The sequence below is a fragment of the Chinchilla lanigera genome, unplaced genomic scaffold, assembly GCF_000276665.1.
Source record: "Chinchilla lanigera isolate Chin_1 unplaced genomic scaffold, ChiLan1.0 scaffold00112, whole genome shotgun sequence".
NCBI classification, from domain to species: domain Eukaryota; kingdom Metazoa; phylum Chordata; class Mammalia; order Rodentia; family Chinchillidae; genus Chinchilla; species Chinchilla lanigera.
Genome location: NW_004955513.1, coordinates 2,820,786 through 2,842,685, shown reverse-complemented (window position 1 = coordinate 2,842,685; position 21,900 = coordinate 2,820,786). Strand labels below are relative to the sequence as shown.

Here is a 21,900-nt window from a genome sequence, read left to right as displayed (position 1 = left end):
GGGCCAGCTCGGGTCCTGTCGCCTCCTGCCGCCGGTGGACCCGGCCCCGAGCCGCAGCGCCCAGGGGCTGCTCATCCTGAGGAGGGGCCTGAGGGTGGCCTGAGGTCAGGTTGTGCACACAGGGACTTCCCCGAGGTGGCCGCACCGAGGACAGCCACATAGCCTCCTGCTCGCCCCTCTGCTCCACAGGGAGAGGCTCGCGAGGCCAGGGCCGATCACGTGGCTGTCAGCTGTTGGGCCACCGCGGTGGGGGTGCTCAACACCTGCCTCATCCACTCTTCAGCCTGGGTGTGGGCGCCACAGCTGCGCCGGCCGCGGACGGAGCCGGCCTTCTCCCCAGCCAGCACGGTCCTGCTGCCCATGGGGACGCTCGTGGCCAAGCTGCTCCTGCCCACCCTCAGCAGCCTGGCCCTGCTGCCCACCGTCAGCATAGCCGCCAAGCGCCGCTTCCACATGGAGGCCATGGTCTACCTCTTCACCATGTTCTTCCTGGCTGTGAGTCTGGGCCACTGGGGCAGAGACGGGTCTCTCCCTGGCTGTCTGTGCGTGGGGAGCGGTAGAAGTGAAAGAAAGAGCTCAGGGTGGGGTCTGGTTGGGGAGAGACGGCTCCCAGGGTCCCTCCCCTCTCTGGGCCTCAGTTTCCCCATCTGTGTGGGGAAGATTTCCTGTGCACGAGCCCAAGCCGGCGGTGGCCAGGTCTGCGGTTGCAGCGTCGCTGCACTGGGCCTTCCCCGGCCTCCCACCTCACTTCTTCAGCTTTGCCCTCAACCAGGGCCGGCAGGAGGAGCGGGGAGCCAGGGCTGGCAACGCAGGGCACAGGCGGGGTGTGTGCGCGTGTGCACGGGGCCTACCGCTCCCCGGCGTCTTCTCTTGCTATTTATGTCGGTTCCTGGAGCTCTGCCCCCTCCCCTCGCCCCCTCTGTTTCCAGGTAACTGTCATGGGCTGATTTCTGCGTCTTTTATAAAGCAGAGCACCTGGCACCCGCTGCCTTTGGGGAAGGTGCTTGAGTCTGGGCCTCCCTCCCGCTTCCCTCGTGGGTCTCTTTGTTTCTCCTCCCGGTTTTCTATCTCATGCCCCTTCTCTCCCCCGCTTCTCTCTCTGTTTCTGGGTCTCTATCCCGACAAAATTCACCTCTTGCTTGACCCTTGGCTTCCCTGACTCCGGCCCTGCCGCCGTCTCTCAGTTCTGTCTACCCACACCTCTAGCTTGCTTCTATCTGTCCATTCTCCATCTGCCTGTGTGTCTATCATTTACTGAACCTGCCATCCACGTGCCGCCCATCTCTGTAATCTAAATCTACGTGGTCATCCCCCACCCACTCTTCCCCCTGACTGATAATCTACCCACCACCGTCTCCACCCACTGCCATCTCTCTGTCCTAGTGTCCAAGTGTCCTCCCACCTCCGAGTTCCCCAGGCCTCCCCCAAGGTCCACCTGCTGGGCTCACACAAGACTCCCCTCTCCACGGCTCCGTTCCGCAGACTCGCCCTCCCCGACAGCCTGGCCCTGTGTGACAGGAACCCTGGGGAGTGGGCGGCCGCCGGCCTCCTTGTGCAGCAGAGGGGCCTGTGAACACCCTCCAGCCTTGGTGGCCAGGCCATGCATGTGTGCACAGCCGGCAGCTCTGACTGGGGAGGCCTGTGAGCACACGGTCTGCACACTGTGCCTACACGCCCTCTGCGCACTAGCCAGCCAAGTCCAGCCCGCGTTCCAGGTCCAGGTGGGGCGCGCAGGTCCCCCCACCCCCGTTGGGATGCTGCTGTGGCAACACTGAGCTGGGACAGGCCTGGCCCCGAGGGGTCGGGCGCCCTGGGACTCAGCATCCTCCTGGCGTAGGAGACGGCAGCCACGGACCTGGCATCCCACACACCCTGGACAGCGAAGAGCCTGAGGCCCGGGGTGCTGTGGTCCCGTGTCACCCCAACATTACACGCTCTGAGCCCCTGGCCCCCCAGGCCCTGCCCAGCGCCACCCCACTTTCTCCTTGAAGGACTCAGCCCAGACCAGTGGCAAGGTGTCTGTTGGGCAGAGGGAAAGCCAAGCCCAGAGCCCAGCCCAGGGACAGAGGCGATCTCATCCCCAAGGCTCAGGCTGGGCCCCCAGCACACCCCAGGCACCAGCCGGGTGCCCCTCCCTGCCGGGCCGGGCCCACAGCTGCCTCCTCAGCCAGCCTCAGAGGCCACGGCCGCACCCAACGCCCCCAGAGTGGCAGGGCCAGCTGCCTTCTGCGACAAATGTCCTCAGCCTCAGAGCCGCAGTCTGCACCTCCCAGAGTTCTGCGGCAACACAGCCTCCTCTATGAGATGCCTTGCTGGGTGTTCAACCTCTGGGGTCCTCTAAAAGCTCCACAGAGAGTCTGTCTTCATCCTGCTGGACAGAGAGGCCCTGCAGGTTCAGCTTCCTGCCTCAGCCCCACAGCAAGGGTCCACGAGGCCCGACACAGATCTAAGCTCCTACCCACCCTACAGTGCCCTAGTAGGGCCAGCCACACCCCACACCACAGGGGATGCCATGTGCCAGCCCCTGGCCAGGCGGTGCAGTGCTGTTCACCACCCCATCCACAGTCCATAGAGCTGGCCCCAGCAGGAGGAAAGGAGGGCCTGAAGGGAGGGGCTTCTCTCCCACGGATATTTGGGCACCTTGATCAGCCCCCACCTGAAGTTCTCCTTCCCTAAGGCCACCAGTGCTGCCCTGCACCACGTCCCCTTCCTTCACCCTCTTCTTTGGCAGCGTCAATCCTTAAAGGGTACAGCACGCACCGCACAGCCAGGCTCTCCAGGAGGCCTGCGCAGGATGCAGACACGGGAGCCCCTCCCTGGCCCTGGTTGCTCTCCCTCTGCTGACGGCTCGTGGAGCCACTGAGCCTCAGGCCACCTGCGTCTGCAGCCAGCAGCTCCGAGCCTGGCCCGACTCGCCGGGCTGGCCTGGTCCTTCCCCTGAGCCGGCTCACCAAGAGCCCTTGTGCTGCTCTCCGGCCGAAGCCGTCAAAATAATTATGTCATGCGATTAAATATGATGAGATGTGTGTGCGAAAGGACAGAGGTTTTCCGGAAGAAACAAGTTGCCTGCTAGGAAAATACTCCTTGGAGATATTTTGCTTTAAGAATGGAGTTCAGCCAGGTTTGGGGAGACGGCAGCAGGAAAGTGGGGGAGATCAACAAGCGTGGGCCCTGGGAGTCTGTTGGAAACAGGGCGGCCAATGCTCGGGGGAGGCCTCAGACCTTTCTCAACAAGGCCCCCGGTGCCCAGTGCCCCCTCCTGCCTGAGGACACGACTGCGGAGCGGACCGGTGCTTGTATGGGTCACGAGGGCCTGGTGGCGCCCCGAGAAGGCCCTGGCCTGGCACCGAAAGACTAGCGCATAGCCAGGCGTGGTGGAGCACGCCTATGAGCCCACCACTCGGGGAGACTGAGGCAGGAAGATTACAAGTTTCAGCCCCACCTAGCAATTTAGTGACTTAGTGAGACCCTGTCTCAAAATAAATTTAGAAAAGGGCTGAAGATGTAGCTCAGTGTAAAGGTCCTGGGTTCAGTCACAAGGACTGCAAAGAAGAAAAGAGGGAGGGGGGGGAGGGAAGAGAAGAGAGAGGGGGAGGAGAGGCTGCCAGTGAACACTGGAAGGAGGGTGTAGACCCGGTCTGTCCCCACCTCTCAGGCTTTGGTGACCACCCTGCCTTGGTCCGATCAGGCCCCTGCAACGGGACACGGCTGAGCCTCAGCACTAGGGCTGGGCCCCGCCTCCCAGTGTCTCCGTGGCACCTGGGTCGCACAGGACCTGACGGCCTCCGTGTCCCCGCAGCTGCACCACGCCTGCGCCGGGCCTGGCTTGTCCATGCTGTGCTTCCTGCGCCATGACATCCTGGAATACTTCAGCATCTACGGCACGGTGCTCAGCATGTGGGTGTCCCTCATGGGTGAGTGGCCCCGGCCAGCCCCAGCCCCGCCTCAGTGCTCGGCCTCCATGTGGGACCCGATCGCCCCAATTCACTTCCATAGGGGTCTTTTATGAAAATAGGCGCCTACCCGGGAAGCAGCACTCTGCCTTTCCTGTGAAATGGACTGAGCACCATTACGGTGGTGCACACCTGTAATCCCAGTACTCAGGGAGGCTGAGGCAGGAAGATCACAAGTTCAAGTCCAAGCTGGAGAACTCAGTGAGACCCTCCCTCAAAATAAAAAGTGATGGGGATGCAGCTCAGGGGGAAAGCCCAGGTCCAACCTCCCATACTACAATCAGTCAATCAACCAGGATCAAATGGGCTGGAATTCAGAGCTCTCCCGGCCAGACTGGGCCACGGATCGCCCATCATGGGTACCTAAGTCTGGGCACAGCCAAGAGGGCAAAGGACACTCACTGCTCTGGTGTCTCTCCTGTCCCAGCGCTGGCCGACTTTGATGAGCCCCAGAGGTCGACCCTAGTGATGCTGGGCGTGCTGACCATCGCTGTGAGGACCTACCACGACCGCCAGGGCTACGGCGTGTACTCGGGCCCCATCGGCACCGCCGTGCTCATCATCGCGGCCAAGTGGGTATGTGCAGACCACCTCCCGGCCGCCTGGGCCTCCTATCCCTCCAGCTCTCCTGGGGAGCATGGCAGAAACCCATGGTTATGACAACCGGGTGCCCAGCTCCACCCTGTCCGTCCCCACCTCAGTCCCCAGTGCTGGGTGAAGCTGGACCACTCCCCTGATCAGCCTCCCCGACGCTGCACCTGAGTCCTGAGTGGCCTCACCGTGCATAGGAGGCATCAAAGACAGGCCCACCCAGGAGACTCGGAAGACTTCCTGGCGGCAGTGAGCCTGGGGCATGGCTCTAACTTGGAAGGAGGGACTTGGATGGGGTTGACACCCCCCGAGTTGGTTTCTAGTCTCAAGGACTCCTGGGAAGCACCCACAGCCCAGCCCAGCTCCTGCAGGCCCGCCTCCTGCTGCAAGGCTGAGACATACTCGGGTGGCTGGAGTGAAGGAGGGGCAGTGTAGTGGTACCTGCTGAGAGGGGGACAAAGCCCAGGCCTGAGAGGCCAGCTGGCTCTGGACCAGGGCCTCAAGGCAGGATGGGCCACGGCCGCCCTGGGGTGCAGGAGCTGGGGTGTCCCCTGGGGAGGAAGTGCCCACGGCCTCCGGTGACTCGCCAGCTCCTCTCCAAGTCATCGGGTGCAGGGTTTGTGTTGCCATTTGGTTAAGGGAGAAACTGAGGCACAAGACAGTAAGGACCAGACACAAGGCCCCAGCAGGGCAGCCATGGCAGCTTGACTCTCACCAAGAGGCAGAGCCGTGCTCCCTGCTGCAGTTTGAGGAATGGAGCGCCCTGGGCTGACCCTGAGCCCGGCTGCCTGGGGGTGGCTTGAGGTCCCCGCTAATGACTGCTCTGGAATTCATAAACACAGACACCCCCCGATAACGCCCCATCCGGCCCGCCAAGGGGTGCTCCTTGCCGCTCTTGGCCGACTCTGAACCTCTGAACCCGACTGGGTTCTAATTAGCCAGGACAGAATCCACTCCCGGTTCCTACTGGGTGCCAGGAGGCTCCTGAGGCCCCAGACTGGCGCTGTCCCCGGGAACAGGGGAGGTGGCTGCCGTCCCCCGCGTCTGGGCTCACGCTGCGAGTCCGAGACCATCGAGAGTGCCATTTATCTTGGATTTTCGAGGGCAGTTGCTTCCTGGAATGTGGGTGGGTTTTCCTTCCAACCTCGTCCCTCCCTGGGAGAGCTCTGGGGACACAAGCATCCTTGGAGAGCAGAAAAAGAGAGAGCTGAGCTTGGGCGTGGTGGTGCACGCCTGTGATCCCAGCACTCAGGAGGCTGAAGCAGGAGGATCACCACAAGTTGGAGCCCACCCTGGGCTGCATAGTGAGACCCTATCTCAAAATAAGAAAAAGAAAGAAATAGAGAGCGCTGGGCGACAGGGGCTCCCGGGACCGCAAGGCTGCCAGGTGAGGGGAGTGCCCACTTCTCCAGACCTGTGCCAGTCCCCAGTGACACCTGCCAGCAACAGTGAGTTCTAGGACACGGCAACCAGGCACTGTGTCAAGACGTGTGCCAGCAGAGCCCACCAGGCCAGGCGCTGTCCTTGTGTCCCCTCCCTTGGTGACCTGCATCATGGGGTGCTGCCCTGCACCCCACACTTACTGTCCATGCTGGATGTGTGGCAGCTTCTCCCACCTGTGTCCATGGCAGCCGGGTTCTGGAGCAGCTCCGGGACAAGGGTTGGCGGCCAGCCCTTCCTCTCTGTGCTCCCCTTCTTTCTGGCTCCCCCCCTCCATTGCTTGGCTTGGGGGTCGCTGCCCACAGAGCCAGGGCCCCCCCTGGGGAGCACGCCTGATACGGGCCAGGTGGCTGCTTACTCGCTAGAGTCCCATAGCTACCACCCCTGCCCCGAGGGCTGTCACAGTCCCCTGGGGATTCCTGGAGGGAGGTGGGGTCCTCAGCGCAATGTCCCAGAAGCCCCCAGCCCAGCCACTGCTCCTGCGCTGTCCAGGGTCTCCACTGGGTAGGCTGCCCTTGTATGTGGTAGGGCTGGCTGGAGTGAAGGGCGTCTGGATGTGCCAGCCCATAGCCAGATGGCTCAGGAAGGCAGTGCCCCTCCGAGCCTGAAAGCTGGGCTGTCTCCCCTGTGCCCGCAGCTGAGGAAGATGAAGGAGAAGAGAGGCCTGTACCCCGACAGGAGCGTCTACGCCCAGCAAGTTGGTCCCGGCCTCTGCTTCGGGGCCCTGGCCCTCATGCTCCGCTTCTTCTTCCAGGTAGGGGCGGGCACAGAGGAGCCAGTCACCCACCCAGCCCCGCCTCCTGCCCCTGCACAGTAGGGGCATTGTCTGTCCCCAGTGCCACCAGCATCGTGCGCGGCGAGGGCGTGGGGGACACAGAGGGAGGGGGAGGGAAAGGGAAGGGAGGGGCAGGGGTCTCCCAGTCCTCCCACTTGGAGGTCTTCGGCGTAGACTTTCAGTGCAGTGTGGCCTGGTGGCACAGCTGGCCCTGGACGACTGAGCTCTGGGCAGGACCAAGCACAAGACCTTGCCCTGTCCCCTGCAGGAGTGGGACTACACCTACGTCCACAGCTTCTACCACTGTGCCCTGGCCATGGCCTTTGTCCTGCTGCTGCCCAAGGTCAACAAAAAGGCTGGCGACGCGGGGGCCCCAGCCAAGCTGGACCTCTCTACCCTCTGCTGCGCCTGTGTCTGAGGCACCCCGGCCGCCCCTCCCCACCCACTCCATCCCCGGTGTCCCTCCCACCTGGTGTGTCTGCGATCAACGGTCTCTTCCGAGTCCTCAGAGGGGCCCAGGACTGGGCGGAGGCCTTGTGTCTACTGCACGCAGCACTTAGCCCAGTCCACCCAGTGCCCCCGAGGGGGTTCTGTACCACCCCAGGGCCGCGTCCCTGCCAGGCACTGCTGTTTTCTCCTGAAATCAGTTGGCACCACTTCCGTCCCCCACCCCAGGCTGTGAATGTCCCCAAGAAGGCCGGTTCTGCCTGAGCTGGGGCCTGCCTCACACCCTGTGCCTCCAGCTAGGACCTGACTCTATGGCTTCAGCGATATCAGGAGCACCCTGCCCCCCACCTTCTGCCTTTCCCACACTTTATTCAAGTCCCAATTCTTAGACAGGTCCCCAGGAGAGCAGTGCGCCCTCCTGCAACTCCACGGCCAGGTGCCGGTGCCCATGGTGGACAGGCGGCCGCTGGCTCCCTGTGCAGAAGGCAGGCCCTGCCCTGGTCCTCCACGCCCTCCACACTGCCCTGTGGCCCAGTGCCCACCCCCCACGTGGATGTGGCTGGGGCAGTGCCCGGAGCCAAAGCTCTGCGTAGGCCGGCGGGTGTCCGGCTCAGCCGTGGGGCAGGAGGGAGCCCCCCTCTGTGGCAGCTGGGGGAGGCCATGGCTATAGCTCTGAGACATCACCTCAGAGCTCCCCCCCTGCTCCTGAGACTCCACTCATCCGACGGCAGGAAGTCACCTACACCTGTCTGGGGCCTGTTTGTGTTTCCAGATGGCCACTGCAGAAGCAGCTACCCACATCCACTCCCCCCACCCCAGTGGGGCAGCCACTGATCTGTCCTGAAGTCACCTCCTGCAGTCCCCTCCCAACCCCGCCCACGCCTCAGCCGCTCCACCTGCTGCCTCCCTGGTGACCCAGGCCCCTACCCTTCCCAGCCCTGCCTGGCCTGTGCCTGGTGGCAGGCCCTGGTCTCTGCCAGCCTTGCTCTCTGGCCCCACCACGGGTACGGTTCTCCCCTTCTCGGCCCTGCCCTGCCTTGGGGCTGGGATAGCGGCCTCATTCCCAGGCTGAGGGCCCACAGCCGGGGCTCCGAGGAGGAGACCCACAACACACCCCATGTGACCCATCATGGGGCCCAGGACATGGAGCTGCAAGGGCCCCCACCAACTGCTCTGCCTCCCCCAGGCTCCACTCCCATGCACACGCACATACCATGCAGACAGTGCACCTGTGTACAGAGACACACCACAACACCATACTCATGGACACACCACAGATGACTGGGTGCCATGGACACAGTCCCCCTCATGGACACAGCCTCCCTCGGCCCCGTCCCACATTCCCACGGGGCAGACCACTAAGTGGTCAAGGGCGGAGCTGGGCCCCGGGCCCTCCAGAAGCAGGTGTCTGAGGGGCGGCCCTGCTCCCTCCACCCCCTCCTACCCACCGGCTCTCAGTGCCAGGGAGATCAGAGGCTGGGGTGCTCCCAGGTAGGGAGGAGGCAGGTACAGGCCCCCGGCCGCTGGCCCACAGCACCGGCCTCCACCGCCGCAGCCTGATTTATGGAGCCACTTGGGCGCCCCTGCCAAGACTCTAAGTCAGGGATGATTAAGAGCCTTGCTCCAGCGCTTGGCCCCGCCCCAGCCCCCCTGGGCCCTAGACTGGGCCTTGTCCCCCCAAGGCTGGGGCAGATCACTGCCAAGGGCACTGAGCGGGTGACGGAATCTTGCCATTTTCCAGCTGCGTCCTCCTCGGGTGGCCTCAGATGCCGAGGCCCGCTGTGATACCTTGGAGCTCTGAAAGGGGCAGGAGGGCCCAGGTCAGAAGGGGAGGCCAGGAAGGGAGGGATCCCCAATGCCTAAGACAGCCAGGCTTCATGACCGGCAAGAGAGCACCTGAGCCCGTGTTGCTGAGCCCCGGGTCCCCAAATCCTGGAGTGGGATTGTGGTCTCCAGGGTCACCTCCACCAGCTTCAGGCTCTGGGCAGAACTCCCTTTCCCACCTGGCCCCAAAGGGGACCAGGAACTTTGGTACTTGGGACAGTGGACTGCTGCTCGTGTCCCCGAGGTCCCAGCATGGCACCGTGGGGCAGAGCTTGTCTCATGGTGGAGGTGCTCAGAGCCGTCTGGGGGGCCAGCCATGTGGGGAGCCGCTGGGCCGGACAGCAGCGAGGCCTCCAGGGCGGCCGACTTTCCACCTGCACCGGCAAGGGCCACAATAAAGCCAGGTTGTGTCTAAGTTCCAGATGCACCGTCGACGATCCGCTGTGTGTCTCACGCAACACCCGGGGTGTATTTGTGGGAGGCAGACTTACACTGAAAAACAATTTGCCGTGCGTCTGACGTTCAAGTGTGACAGAGGTCAGCAGCCCTGCCCATGTGCCCCACGGCTCCGGTACTGTGCAGAGCACAGCGTGTGTGAGACGTGAGGGGAAACTTTTGTTTGCCCTGCACAGATACCCTGCACAGGAGGCTTTGGGAACCTGGGGTAAACCAAGGGGCGGAAGCAGTGGCCTTGTGGTAGGGCACCAGTGGCCGGAGGGTACTTCCCCTCAGCTGAGCCCCTTCTAAATGGGAGGAGGTGGGCACAGACCTTCCTGGGCCTGTTGTGGCTTCGAAGGCCATGTCCTATCCCAAGGCCCGGGGTCACCTCCTCTGTCATGCGTGCCCTGTGCCAGGCTCACCCCGCACCCTTCCGCCACACGCCCTCGGGCCGGCGCAGAGGCATACTGTGGGCAGCACAAAGGCAGAGAAGCATTATAAACATTTACAATAACGTAGACAAAACAGTCTATTGTAGTGCCCGCCCCACCCCCAGCTGGCAGGAGGCTGGCAGGGCACTGAGGCTGGCTGGGCCCACGCCAGGACGGCCCCAGGCACGCGTGGAGGTGTTTCCGTCTGCACGCGCTGTGCTGTGCCCTGTGTCGCGTCAGCCTTGAAATTTCCTGTCTCTGTTATTCTCCTCGCCAGGAAGACATCTGAAACCCAAAACTTTTATTGCCCCTTTTAAAAGGCCTTTACAGCTCCCGGTTGACTTCCGAGCAGCCCGTCCTGCTCTGTCCTGCGCTGCGGGGCTGGGATTGTAGTTAGGGGCAGCAGCACACTGCGCGCCGCGAAAGGAATGCGCCCTGGTCTCGCCGGCCGGCCGGCCGCAGGGTCTTGGCCAGGGAGGAGCCGGGGCAGGGGAGGAGCTGCGGGAGGGTGGCAGCCGCGGGAGGGCGGTCCTGGGTGTCCGTGTCAGCTGGGATCCAGCACCACTCTTGCTGACTGGTGCCCTGCTAGTGGCAGCAGCGGGTCTCTGCACCCAGACAGCTGCCCACCTTTCCACCCGGCAGGGCTGGGTCACCTGGGCCTTCTCTGACGCCTGTGCTCCTCTTCCTCCCCTTCCGAGGGAACACAGCCTGGCCCTGTGGTGGCCCTAGGGGCCCTTCAGGTGAGCCCAAGTGTTAGGAAATTAAAATTGCAGAGAAAAGATGCAGGAGGCGAGATGGGGTTCAGGGTGGGCCAGGGAAAAGGCCTGGGACTGCGAGGCCTGTGTTCCAGCGCCCCCTCCTGCCCAGCAAGCTCCCCATGTGCTCTGAGCCTCAGTGTCCCCGTCTGTGGTGGTGTCCACCTTGTGTCCTGTGGTCAAGACTGAATGAGATGCTTCCGTAGCTCAGCACTGTGTTTCCTAAGTGGCATTTTTAAGTGGTGAGCGCCCCTACTGTCCCGACCTTTGGTCGAGGTCAAGGAAAGAGAATTCTGGGATTTTAGAGGATCCTCCCGCGGGGGCTGCACCTCGAGGGCACCAAAGCCTCCACTGCCAAGGAGACAGTGCCCAAGCGTATCATACTCGGCACCTAAGAGTGCAGGACCGCGGAGGGGACCCAGTTTGAGACAGAAACACGTGGGGCAAAGTGGACCGGCCGGGCATCCTGGCACCTGCGACTGTGCCCAGGGAGGTGCTGCAGCTCCACGGTTCTGAGCCTGGCTGGGCCTCTGCACTCTGAGCTGTCCTGACTTCCTCCACATTTGCTGGGCAGCAAGAAAACCACCAGGCCCCCAGCGGAGACGGGCAGCCGCCGCCTGGCCTCTGTTGCTGGCATCGGGCTCTGCTTGGCCTGGCTCCCATCCGTCTGGGGCCCGTGGTCACCTGAGGCCACGGATGCAGCAGGAAGGTGGCCTCCTGCCCTCCCGAGGAGCTGCGGACAGAGCAGCAGGAGGGCCGTACACTGACCTTGCACGGGGAAGGACTGACACACCCGGTGTCGTGTCCTCAACCTGACCTGAAAGACAGGGTGCATCGGCCTGGATCAAACAGCACCTCACACCACAGCCTCTAGGGACAGCCGTGTTCCCAGCCAGCCCAGAGATGAGAGGGGCAGAGCATCACCAGGCGGCACTGCTGGGAGAATCCAGGCAGGAGGGGACAGCAGTCCAGGGAGAGACCAAGCAGGGTCCCCCATCCACGGCAGGGGCCGTGCAGAGCTGCGAGCAGGTGGAGTTCGAGGGTCTGAGGGCATGGGGTGGGGTCCAGCCACCAGGAAGAAGGGGCAGGAGTGGCCCAAGGAGCCTCCTAGGGTAGGGGAAGGAGCCAGAAGCCAGAGCCTGAGACAGGGCCGTGTGGGCGCCTCATCACGTCCTGGCTGCCCCCCATTCCTGAGCCCCATGATGGCCCTGAGAAGTACATCCACATAGCGGCCCCCTGCCTGGGCCCTCAGCTTGGGGATGGCGCCCAGCAGGGAGGGGTGCTGGCAGCTGGTCACCAAGGCTCTTGGGTGGCCAACAGGTTTGCCAAAACACAGAGTCACAGCACATGCATCCCCCTGTGTCCAGCAAGCCAGAGGACCTGCACAACCCTGCTAAGTCAGACCGTTTGGCCAGGTGTGGCAGGCACAGAGGCTGGGGTGGCTGGGTTTGTTTACCTCTGTCTCCTGGACAAGTCCATACTGAACAAAGAGGAGCTGGTGGCCAGAGGCTCACCTTGGACCCTGCTGACCTGTGCCCCAAACAAGTGGAGGGCGGCTGTGACGTGCCCACCCCAGGGCTGTCCAGTAGTGACCCTGCCAATGCTCCTGGTCACCCAACAGGACACGTAGGGAAAGGTGTCCCCACCCCACACTGCGGGGACCTCTGCTGACTGCAGCTGTCTGTGTGCTAGGCCAGCGGGGCCAGTAGAGGATGGGATCCTGCGTTCAGGCAGGCTGGTGCCCTGTGGACCAGCAGTATTTTGTGAGGGCCAGGGGCCGGGAACGTCCCCTACCCACTGGCACACACACTGTGGGAGATGGAGGGACAGCACCCTTGCGGCCAGTGGAGAGCCCTTTGGCATGGAGTTGCCAGCAGACAGCCATGAGCACCCCAAGTTCAGGGCCAGGCGGGAGCTGCAGAGGAAGAGGACAGAGGCCATCATGGCACAGGACGGCCCTCCTCTCCTCTCCTCTCCTCTCCTCTCCTCTCCTCTCCTCTCCTTCCTCTCTTCCCCTCCCCTCCCCTCCCCTCCCTTCCCCTCCTCATCCCTTCCCTTCTCCCTCCTTTCTTCCTTTCTTTTCCCTTCCCTTCCCTTCCCTTCCCCTCCTCTAGAGAACCTGGGCTTCGTCCACCTCTGCTGGCTTATGTTTCTCTGACAGCCCAGCTGACAAGAGCTGCTGGCCTAGGGTCGCAGCTGGAGCCAGGCTGTCCGGCGGCCACAGGCACATCTGGAAGCCGTTTGGGCAGAGCCCCCTCCCCGAGCGGCAGGCACTCAGCGCCCAGCTGAGAAGAGTTGCTGCCAGCTGGGGCTCTGGGAGCTGTGGCAAGGACCACCAACCCCGCTCTGTCTGTGGCTGGCAGAGGAGAAGCAGAGAAGGAGGCCACATCCCCTGGCCTCAGGCAGCAGACCACTGCAGAAATCATGGGGTGGCAGAAGCTCATTGTCCACTCGGGAGGCGGCCTCGGATATCCCAAGGCCGGCTCCCTGCCTCCGTGAGCACCTGCTCCTCTCACCGGGACCCTCAGACTGACGTCTGCCAGCCATCGCATCACCCCACGACGGACTCTCAGCCCACGGGCGACTCCCGTACTGTGACCGTCTCCTTGTGACCTCTGCCACCTGCCTGCCCCCAGATCAGAAAAGCGAGGAGCAGAGGAAGTGCCCCCCAGCACTGCTCTGCTGCTCCGGGCCCTCCGTCCCCTGCCCTCCGGCCTCCTTGGTGCCCTCCCTGCCGTCTGGTGGCACATAGAAGGGCCCTGCTGTGGCGCGTAGCCCGCTTCTCATTGCTCTGCCGGAACACCCGAGACAAACGACTGCAAGAAGGAAAGATCTGCTCTGGCTCGGGGTTTTGGAGACCTCCAGCTGGGCTTGGGCTGTGGGGCTGCGGATCACACTTCAGGGGCCGCGGATCACACTTCAGGGGCCGCATCTGCGGAAGCTTTCCCCATCCCGGGTCACAGAGCTGACCCCTCAGGTGCTCTCCTGGAAGTCTGCTCCTTTTCATACTGACTCTGGCACAGGGAGGAGGAAGGGTGGAGGTTCTTCTTAGCCTAAAATCTACTTCGCTGCCATGACTACAATCTTTTCAATTGTCTTTGGCTTGGTATTTGCATAAACGGTTATTTTCAGTCTTATCTTTAGATGTTTCTGATACAGAGCTTGTAACTGAATCTTGTTCTTTTTATCTGGCCTGAAATCACTATCTTCACTGGCTTCGTGTATTGTTCGTGTCCCTGTATGTGTATCAGTTGCAACCGTCGCCCCAGCTCTGGCCTCCGTCAGGCTGGGACTCGTACACTGCGAGCACCCTCCAGAGCCTCCCACGGACACACGTGTGTTCCTTTGAGGTCCAGGTACCCTATCCTAATCTTTTATTTTTGGTACCGGGAATCGAACTCAGGAACTTGCACGTGCCAGGCAGGCGCTGTGCTGCTGAGCTATCTCCCCAGCCCCTGTCCTAACCTTAAGGCCGTTCCTTACTGGTGTTTTTGCTCTAGCTTGCCTTAAACCCAGTAGGACATCTTTACTCCCAGTAGTGGTTTCTGACTTGCCACATGAGAAACAATCCCTTCAACTCTGATCCCTGTGATACCCCGATCTTCCTGACTGGGGTGCCCTTCCTTCCACCTCCGTCCTTTAAAACTCCTGCGGTTGTGGGTGTCAGGTGTTCTTGGTTTTTATTTGCCTCAGTGGGCTTCCTTTTCCCACCAGATGTTGAATTTTTTTTTTTTTTTCCGGATGTTGAATTCTGTGCTGATAATCTCTGGATCTCAGCACAGGGAAGAGGTTGATGATTGCCGTGTAGCTCGGGGCGAGCACTTACCTAGTGTTCACAAGGCCCCGGGTTCCGCCCCCAGCACTGCAGAAAAAAAAATGAAAAAGAAAAAAAAGAAGTGGGGAGCAGGGGGGACTTAGCCGTTTTCTGGCTCTTTCACAAGACTCCTTTTGGTCCTCAGGGTCCTGCAATTTGATTCTGCTGTGACTATACATGGAATCTTCCTTCTCTATCTTGCCTAGGGCTCGCTGGGTTTCTTAAATAAGTGGTCACTGTCATCAGATCTGAAGTGGTTCCGACCATGGTCCTCTCAGCACCACCCTGCTTTCTCCTCGTTGTCTAGGGCACCCAGCATCTGTGCCTGGGGCCCCCATCCTCCGGGATTTCCTACTTCCTGATCTTGGTTGTTGGGGCTCCTCCTAACTTCCTTTGCCTTCTCCTTCAAGTCACCAGTTCCCCCTCCAGCTGTGTCTACACTACTGTGAAACTGTATTTCTTCTTTTTCCATTTCAAGGGTCATTTTTTAATTTCTTGGGGGATTTTGGTTCTTTCTCAAGAACACTTGTTACTCAGCAGTGTATTCGAGCCTCTCATTTCTTGTATAAAACATATTCATCGTATTCCCTGGCTCGGAGAGTCCTGATATCTGAATGCGGGGCTGCCCCGACTCAGCTACCTTGGATTTCCACTGACCGTCACTTCTGGTGCCTGTCGCTGGTGTGGTCAGTGAATTTCCATAAAGAACTGATCCCTGGCTGAGAGTCCTTCAAATGGAAACCCCTTCTGTCTTTTCTCATCGCTGAGACAAAATACCTGACACTCACAAGTCAGAGGAGAGGCTTATTTCAGCTCATGGTTTCTAGAGCTTTCAGTCCATAGTCAGCTGGTTCGAAGGCAGGTGGCTTGACAGAGGGACGTGGCAGAGTCTATGGCATAGCAGGAAGCAGCAAGCAGTAGTAGCAGCGTCGGCCTTCCTTCCCTCTCTCCCTCTGTCTTCCATCCAGGCTGTCAGCCTACTGGCTAATGCCACCCACACCCAGGCTGAGGCTTCTACTGTCCACCCCCTTAATCCCAGCATCACACTCTTAATCCACATTCACACACCCTAATCCAGCCACCTTCGAACCATCGGAGCACAGGAGGCCTTGTGGGGATGTCAGGATAGAAACAATTACACCTTCCCTGATGGTGTAGGATAGCTGAGGAAATGTGAATTCAGGGCACACACACACACACACACACACACACACACACACACACACACGGCCTGAGAATCTCATACTTCCTGGTCAGCTCAAGATAATAGTAAAAAAAAAAAAAATGGATATCTCCTGTTCTGTCTTGAACGTTCAGGTCTGTTGAGTTGGAGGGTGTGTGCCCCCAGCTCAGCCTGAGACAGGGTCTGGTCCCCTGCCCACTGGAGCAACCCAGGGAGGAGCTCTGGCCAGAACTCTTCTGCATTCCAGGAGGTGACAGCCACAGCGGCTTCTCTGCTGGAAACCTGGAGGGCGTCACCGGCGGGGACAAGCAGGTCCCCTGGGACAGCCCTGCCGAGACTTCTGGCCTGGGCAAAGTCACCCAGTCCAGCTGGGTTGCAGACACATCTCATGAGCCCTCAAGTACCTGGGGTCTTTAGGAAACCAACACCCCTTCTAAAACCGCCAGCCAAAAGGCCTCGGCCTCTGGCCCACTGCCTCAGGGTCACGGGGCCCTTGGTACCCCAACAGCCACGGTGGATGGGTCCTTGTCCACAGAGCTTCCCCCCATGTCATTCAGGGACCGGCTGGGCAGAGCTGCATCCCCAGGGTGCTGTCCCGGCACACCTGGACCACAGGGTCAGACGCCACCCCCAGCACGGGCTCTGCTCCTGCAGGCCAAGACAGGGAACAACGTGTCCTGGAGCTCGGCTGGCCCCCTCCCCAGCCTGATGAAGACCTGTGTTGGGGACATCGCCGGCCCCACCGCGAGGAAGGGGCAGGCCTCCTGTCTGAACCCCCGCAGGCTGGGCACCAGCTGCAAGTCGGGCAGGGGCCACATTCTTAGGGTGGCAGGGTGGGCACAGCTGCGGGAACTGCCGAGCACCTGCGCTGATCTGTTGGGGAGCCCCTTTGGGTGATTGGAGGGACCGCTGAAGCCTGTGCCCAAATCCTGCACACAAGGCACCACGGGCTGGGGCTGGCCCTTGGCTAAGAGTGCCGCTCAGGGGAAGCCTCCTCCACCCCTCACCGTGCGGGACGCAGCTGAACCCGCAGTCGCCCTCGGCTCCAGTGTCCCACCGGCCGCGTGGGCGTTGTGCTGCTGCCAGGCTGAGACACCGCCCCGGCAGCAGCCTTGTCTGAATGTGTGTGCATGTATGTGTGTGCATGTGCCTGTGTGTTAGTGTTGCACACGTGTGCCGCTCCCTCTCCCTGGACAGTGCTGCTTCCTGCCTGCTGAAATCGCACCTGTGAGCTCAGCCCTGCTCTCACACGCTCTCGCCAGCCTTCCTGGGGTGGCCCTGCACCTCTCACCCCTCTCACGGGCAGGGGTCTTCCCACCGGGCAGAGCCCCCAGGGAGTGAGGGCCTGGTCCCTCTGACTCGGCCGTCCCTCCAGCTCCTCAGCCCTTTGGGCAGTGGCCACACAGAGCGCCGGCGGGTCTTTTATTTAATTTTTATTGACATTTTTTACTCCATAAGCAACACAACGGTCAGCAAAGATTCTAGGTTGCACCCAATTTTTTCATACTTTCCTGTGCTGTGTTGTAGAAAATGCCAAACATACAGATACATACATACAGAAGAGAAGACCACGCATGCTGGTGGGGGCCGCGTCGTCTGTCTCTGCAGTCCCTCCTGCAGGACCGCTGGTCCCCAAGCGCTCCGCGTGGGACAATGGTGCGAGCCAGAAGCAGGCCCTGGCACGGGGGTCGGGCCCTCTCCGCCCTGCCCCGCTCTCCACCCTCCGTATTCGAGCTCAAGGACCACGCACAGCCTCTGCCCCTCAGCCTCCCTTGACGCCGTCTCCCACGGGTGCCGGCCCAGGAGCACTGCTGCCGTCTCACAACTGCCCTTTCCAGTCCAGGGTCAGTCAAAGCCGAGCCAGGGGGCAGGAGCGCTCGGAGGGGCCTGGCAGGAGGGCCGTGTGCCCTGCGTTCCCCGGCCCCCAGGAGCCCACCCCGGAGGTCTGGCTGCCGCTCAGCCCCAGCCGCCTGGTGGGAGTCAAGGATTCCGGCTCCTGATGGGGGGACAGCCAAGCCAGCTGCAGCTGGGCCTCCGGAGGCCAGGGGCCTGGTCCAGGTCTCAGAGCCTGCTCTCGGGCCAGCCAGCTTGGGGGAGGTGGGACAGTTTCAGGAGGCCCCACCGGTGAGAAAGCAGCCCAGGACCTCCTGTGGACACAGAGGAGAGACCTCCTCTGCCTTGTCCCGAGCGCGGTGTAGTGACCGGAAGCATGAGGCACGCAGACTGCGGACATGCTGAGCCCCCAGGCAGAACCCGGAGTGCAGCAGGCACCGGAGCTCAGGCTGGGGCCCGCAAGGGGCTTTGTGTGGCCCAGCTACAAGTACACACAAACCCACACGTGCACACAGGAACACACGCACACGTGAGCACACTCGGTCACAGCTCCTTCCTTGGCAAAGTCACTCCCATGGGCCACACGAGGCAGCCGTGACTGCGGATTGAAAAAGCCCAGGGTTGGGGACTTGAGAAAAGACAGAAAGGAAGCCAGGGTGGTGTCCCCAGCCTGGGGTACTTGCTGCGGCCCCGACATCCATCCCACGGGCTGGCAGCGGGGGGCTCGGACTCCTCAAACTCATGGCTTGCTGGAGCCTCCTGACACCTGTGAGAGGCCACCTTGTCCCCAGGCTGCTGCAAACCCATGCGTCCCAGCAGATGGCACATCACTCATGGCACCCCTCATGGAGGGCCCGGGAGACCGTGGCCGAGGCAGAAGGGAGAAAGCCAGGGAGCCGAGCACAAAGGCCGCAGACCCCAGGCCCCCTCCCAGCGCCTGTGCCTGGACAGAGGGGCCCTCAACACTCCTGATGAGAAAAGTCCTGGCGTGACACCCGTGGCCGCCCTCCCCGAGTTCCAGGGATGTCCAAGGCCCCCACACGCCTGGGCCTGCCAGCTGGTCCCCATGAGGACAGCGGACACCTGGTATCTGTTCTCCCCTCAGGAGTCAATCCCATTTCTTATCTGCAAAAGGAGCCAGGACTCCTCCCAGCCATTTCCACGGCGGGAATCTGCCGGCTCCAAGGCCTCCATTCGGGAGCTGGCTACGGGAGAACAGGCAGGACGGCATGGGCCTTGGTGTCCCCAGGGTCAGCGGCTGACAGGCCAAACCCCATAGACAGACACTCGCGTTCTTGCCAGATGACGCCTCAGCCGTTGTGGCAGGGGCAGGCGAGCGCCCTCCACTTCCCCCCTGCAGTCTCAAATCTGTGTGGTGTCCAGAGCACGTGACAAGCCCAACCAGAAGCCAGACCCAGGCTCTGGACACGGTCGACGGGACAGCCTGCAGCACCCATATGGCATCCACACCCGACCAGCTGCCCTACCCAGAACCAATGCACCCCCATGCGTTGGTGCCCCTCCGTGCCCATCTCCTCAGCCCGCACAGCCCTGAGCCCACACAGCCCTGAGCTGCGTCCACAGCTCTGTCTGCCGTGCATCTGTGGTTTCCTGTCTCCCCATGGCAGAGCTCCCTCAAGACAGGGCCAGGCCACACTGGACCGCCAGTGGTGGGTGTGACACTGTCCCCTCAGAGAGGCAGCTGTGTCCTGTTGGTGCCCAGCCACGTGCAGCCACCCATACAAGGTGAGCACTGGCAGGTCCCTCCCCAGAGGCAGAGGGGAAGGTGGCCCTGCATCCTCTACATTCTGCGAGGCTGGGGGCAGACAGTGGTGACCCCGGGTCTGCACAGGACAGAGATGGAAGCTCAAAGCCCTCCCCGGAAAGTCCCACCCCAGGCCTCTCTGCAAAGTCCCCTTGGGGTGGACATCAAGGGTGTGCTAGGGGTCTGAAGTTCTCCCAGGGACGGTGCCCTGTCCCCGGCTGGGCCAGGTGTGTTTCAGCACACCCAGTCCCTCAGGGCAGGGGCGGACATAGGCAAGGGGTTCCCCAAAACCTCCTCAGTGTGAGCACAGACCCTGAGATCCCTGAGCTCACCCAGCCCTGCTCACCCTCTTAGCCCAACACGGCGGGCTCTGAGCAATGACAAGCACGGGGTGGGGGCAGTGCCCCAAGAGAGATCCAAGACAGCAGCAGAGGACCAGGGTCCCCAAACGCTGGCCACCTCTTCCGCAATCGTGCCGCTCCTGCCAAAGTCACTGCCTGTGCTCCCCAGGTGGCATCCAGGCGCCCAGGGCTGGGCATGCGTCCAGAGCCAGCAGAGCGCGTGCACAGCTGGGCTGCTACAGATGCTGCCGAGGGTTCAGCCAAGGCTGCTGGAGCACAAGTGCCAGGATGCACATGCCAGGACTGCCACATCCTTGCCATCCAGAGACCACGCAGTCACGGCCTCCTCTCACCGGGGTCCCGAGGGTGGTGTCACTTCAGGCGGGGTCTGCCACCTGGGTGCTGGGTCTGGGGATCCAGGCACGTGGCACGCGCGCTCACTGTCGAGGCCCCAGGGGGAAGACAGGAGCCCCCAGGGCAGCTTCCCACCAGCAGCAGCTGCCCACAACCCCAGAATCCACCTTGCCGGCCCCTGGCAGCCCCTGACGAGGGTGAGCAGGGCACTCGAAGCCAGCGACTCAGCTCTCTGAAAAGAAATGGTTGGGTCCTCGGGCCCTCGGGTCCAGGGTGTCCAAGGTGGACAGAGAGGCTGGGGCAGGTCCCACCTGGGCCCTGCAGCCCCCGCAGCCCCACTACCCGCCTCGGAGCAGGCGCAGCCCCTCTCAGGCATGAGGTGGCAGTCACAGCATCAGGTGGAGCCTGGGGGCCCCCTGCGTCCCGGGACTAGGACAGGCGTCTCTGAGCCTCAGTTACCTCCCCTGCCCCCAGCTGTGTCAGGAGAGAGGAAAGCTGGGCACCAGTGCTGGGCACCCCGGCTGCAGGGCAGCAGGCAGGACGAGCGCCCAAGGCAGCTGGCAGCAACATTGGTGCGTGGCCCTCTTCCATCTCCCTGCAGCCCTAGGCCCACTCCCTCGACAGACAAGGCGCAGCTGGCTCCCAAGCCCCCGCCTCCCACCCCAGGGTGCCCTCGGGTCTCTTGGGGAACATTTTTGACATTCTCTGAACCGCCAGCAAAACAAGATGAAAATGCAGTAATTGCTTTTGGCAGGGAGTCCACAGGCCAGCTCAGGAGCCAAAAATAACCGAGAGGAAGTGTCCCAAGGCCACCTGCGGCTGCAGGGCTCCATCTGGGCTCTGTCTGAACACGGGGCAGGAGCGGTCTGGGCCCGACCCCGCCACGGCTGCTGCCGGCTGGGACAAAGCACGGAGACGGGCCGGGACACGGGCCGGGACACGGGGCAAAGGGGATGGCGGGACAGAGTGAGACCGCCACTTACACACTTCAAGCCAGGAAGTGTCCAGCCGTCCGGAAAAGTGTAATGTCATACTTCAGCAAGAAAAGCAGCTGTTATACTACTTAGTAGCCACAGATAGTTGGCGGCATTCAGGGAGGGATGGCATCCCAGAGGGGGCATACGCCAGACTGGCAGGGTAGGCGTCCACCCTCCCCCTCAGCCACCCTGGGAGCCCCAGGCCTGGCCAGTCCCGTGCTACAGACGGGGAGACTGAGGCTCATGGAGGGAAGGCCCCGTAGTGAGGACACAGCCTGGGTCACCAGGCCAGGACCCAGGGGCTGAGCAGCAGGGGTCAGGGCAGGCAGCCTCCCTTTGTCCTCTCTTGCTCCCTGCTCTGGCCCCAAGGTGGGGGGACTCAACTAACGCCCAGTGTGCGTGTGGGAGGGTGAACTGAGCCCAGCAGGGCCCAGGAGCGATGGGCAGAGACGCGTGTGACTCTCGTGTGTGCAGGACAGGCTTCTGGTGAGGCTTCCTGCCTGCAGGACCCGGTGAAGGAGGGGGGCCACCCGTCCATGCATCTACCCATCGTGCTGCTCTCTGGCCCATCTCCCTGGGGTCCGGGAGAGGCTCCGGCCTGTGTCCCGGGGTGACTTATGCTCCCCATCCTGCCTGGGGAGGCTGCTGAGGCAGGAGGATGACTGACTCTCTTCTTCCTGCCCGGCTCCCTCCCCATGCTGCCCCACACATAGGCACACACAGACAAATGCGAATGTGTGCCGACACGTGTGTGCAGACATGCACTCGCAGACATACACAAACATATATGCAAACACAGGTGCACACCTGGACACACGCTTAGATGGACACATGCATATACACATGCGCACACAGGTGTGCATGCTTGGACCCACATTCACATGCAAACATGCACACACATGCATGCTTCAGTGAGTGCGCACACATTGATACATGCATACACAACGCTCATGAACACACAGGCATGCATAAATACATG

General features: G+C 62.0%; 1 protein-coding gene across 1 annotated transcript; it reads left to right on the top strand.

The window, feature by feature from the left end:
* The first annotated feature begins 360 nt into the window (after positions 1-360).
* Positions 361-7,220, top strand: Tmem8c (transmembrane protein 8C). The gene is made up of 5 exons (XM_005408452.2): positions 361-495; positions 3,800-3,914; positions 4,381-4,529; positions 6,622-6,738; positions 7,028-7,220. Exons 1-5 carry the CDS (start codon positions 361-363, stop codon positions 7,175-7,177), a joined length of 666 nt encoding a protein of 221 aa, XP_005408509.1. The 3' UTR covers positions 7,178-7,220.
* The last annotated feature ends 14,680 nt before the right edge of the window (positions 7,221-21,900 follow it).

Bases quoted from the DNA above. Each gene is read 5' to 3' on its own strand.
- Tmem8c (XM_005408452.2), top strand. From the start codon at position 361: ATGGGGACGCTCGTGGCCAAGCTGCTCCTGCCCACCCTCAGCAGCCTG. The intron at 496-3,799 runs GTGAGTCTGGGC...GTGTCCCCGCAG, and splicing joins TCACCATGTTCTTCCTGGCT to CTGCACCACGCCTGCGCCGG. The intron at 4,530-6,621 runs GTATGTGCAGAC...CTGTGCCCGCAG, and splicing joins TCATCATCGCGGCCAAGTGG to CTGAGGAAGATGAAGGAGAA.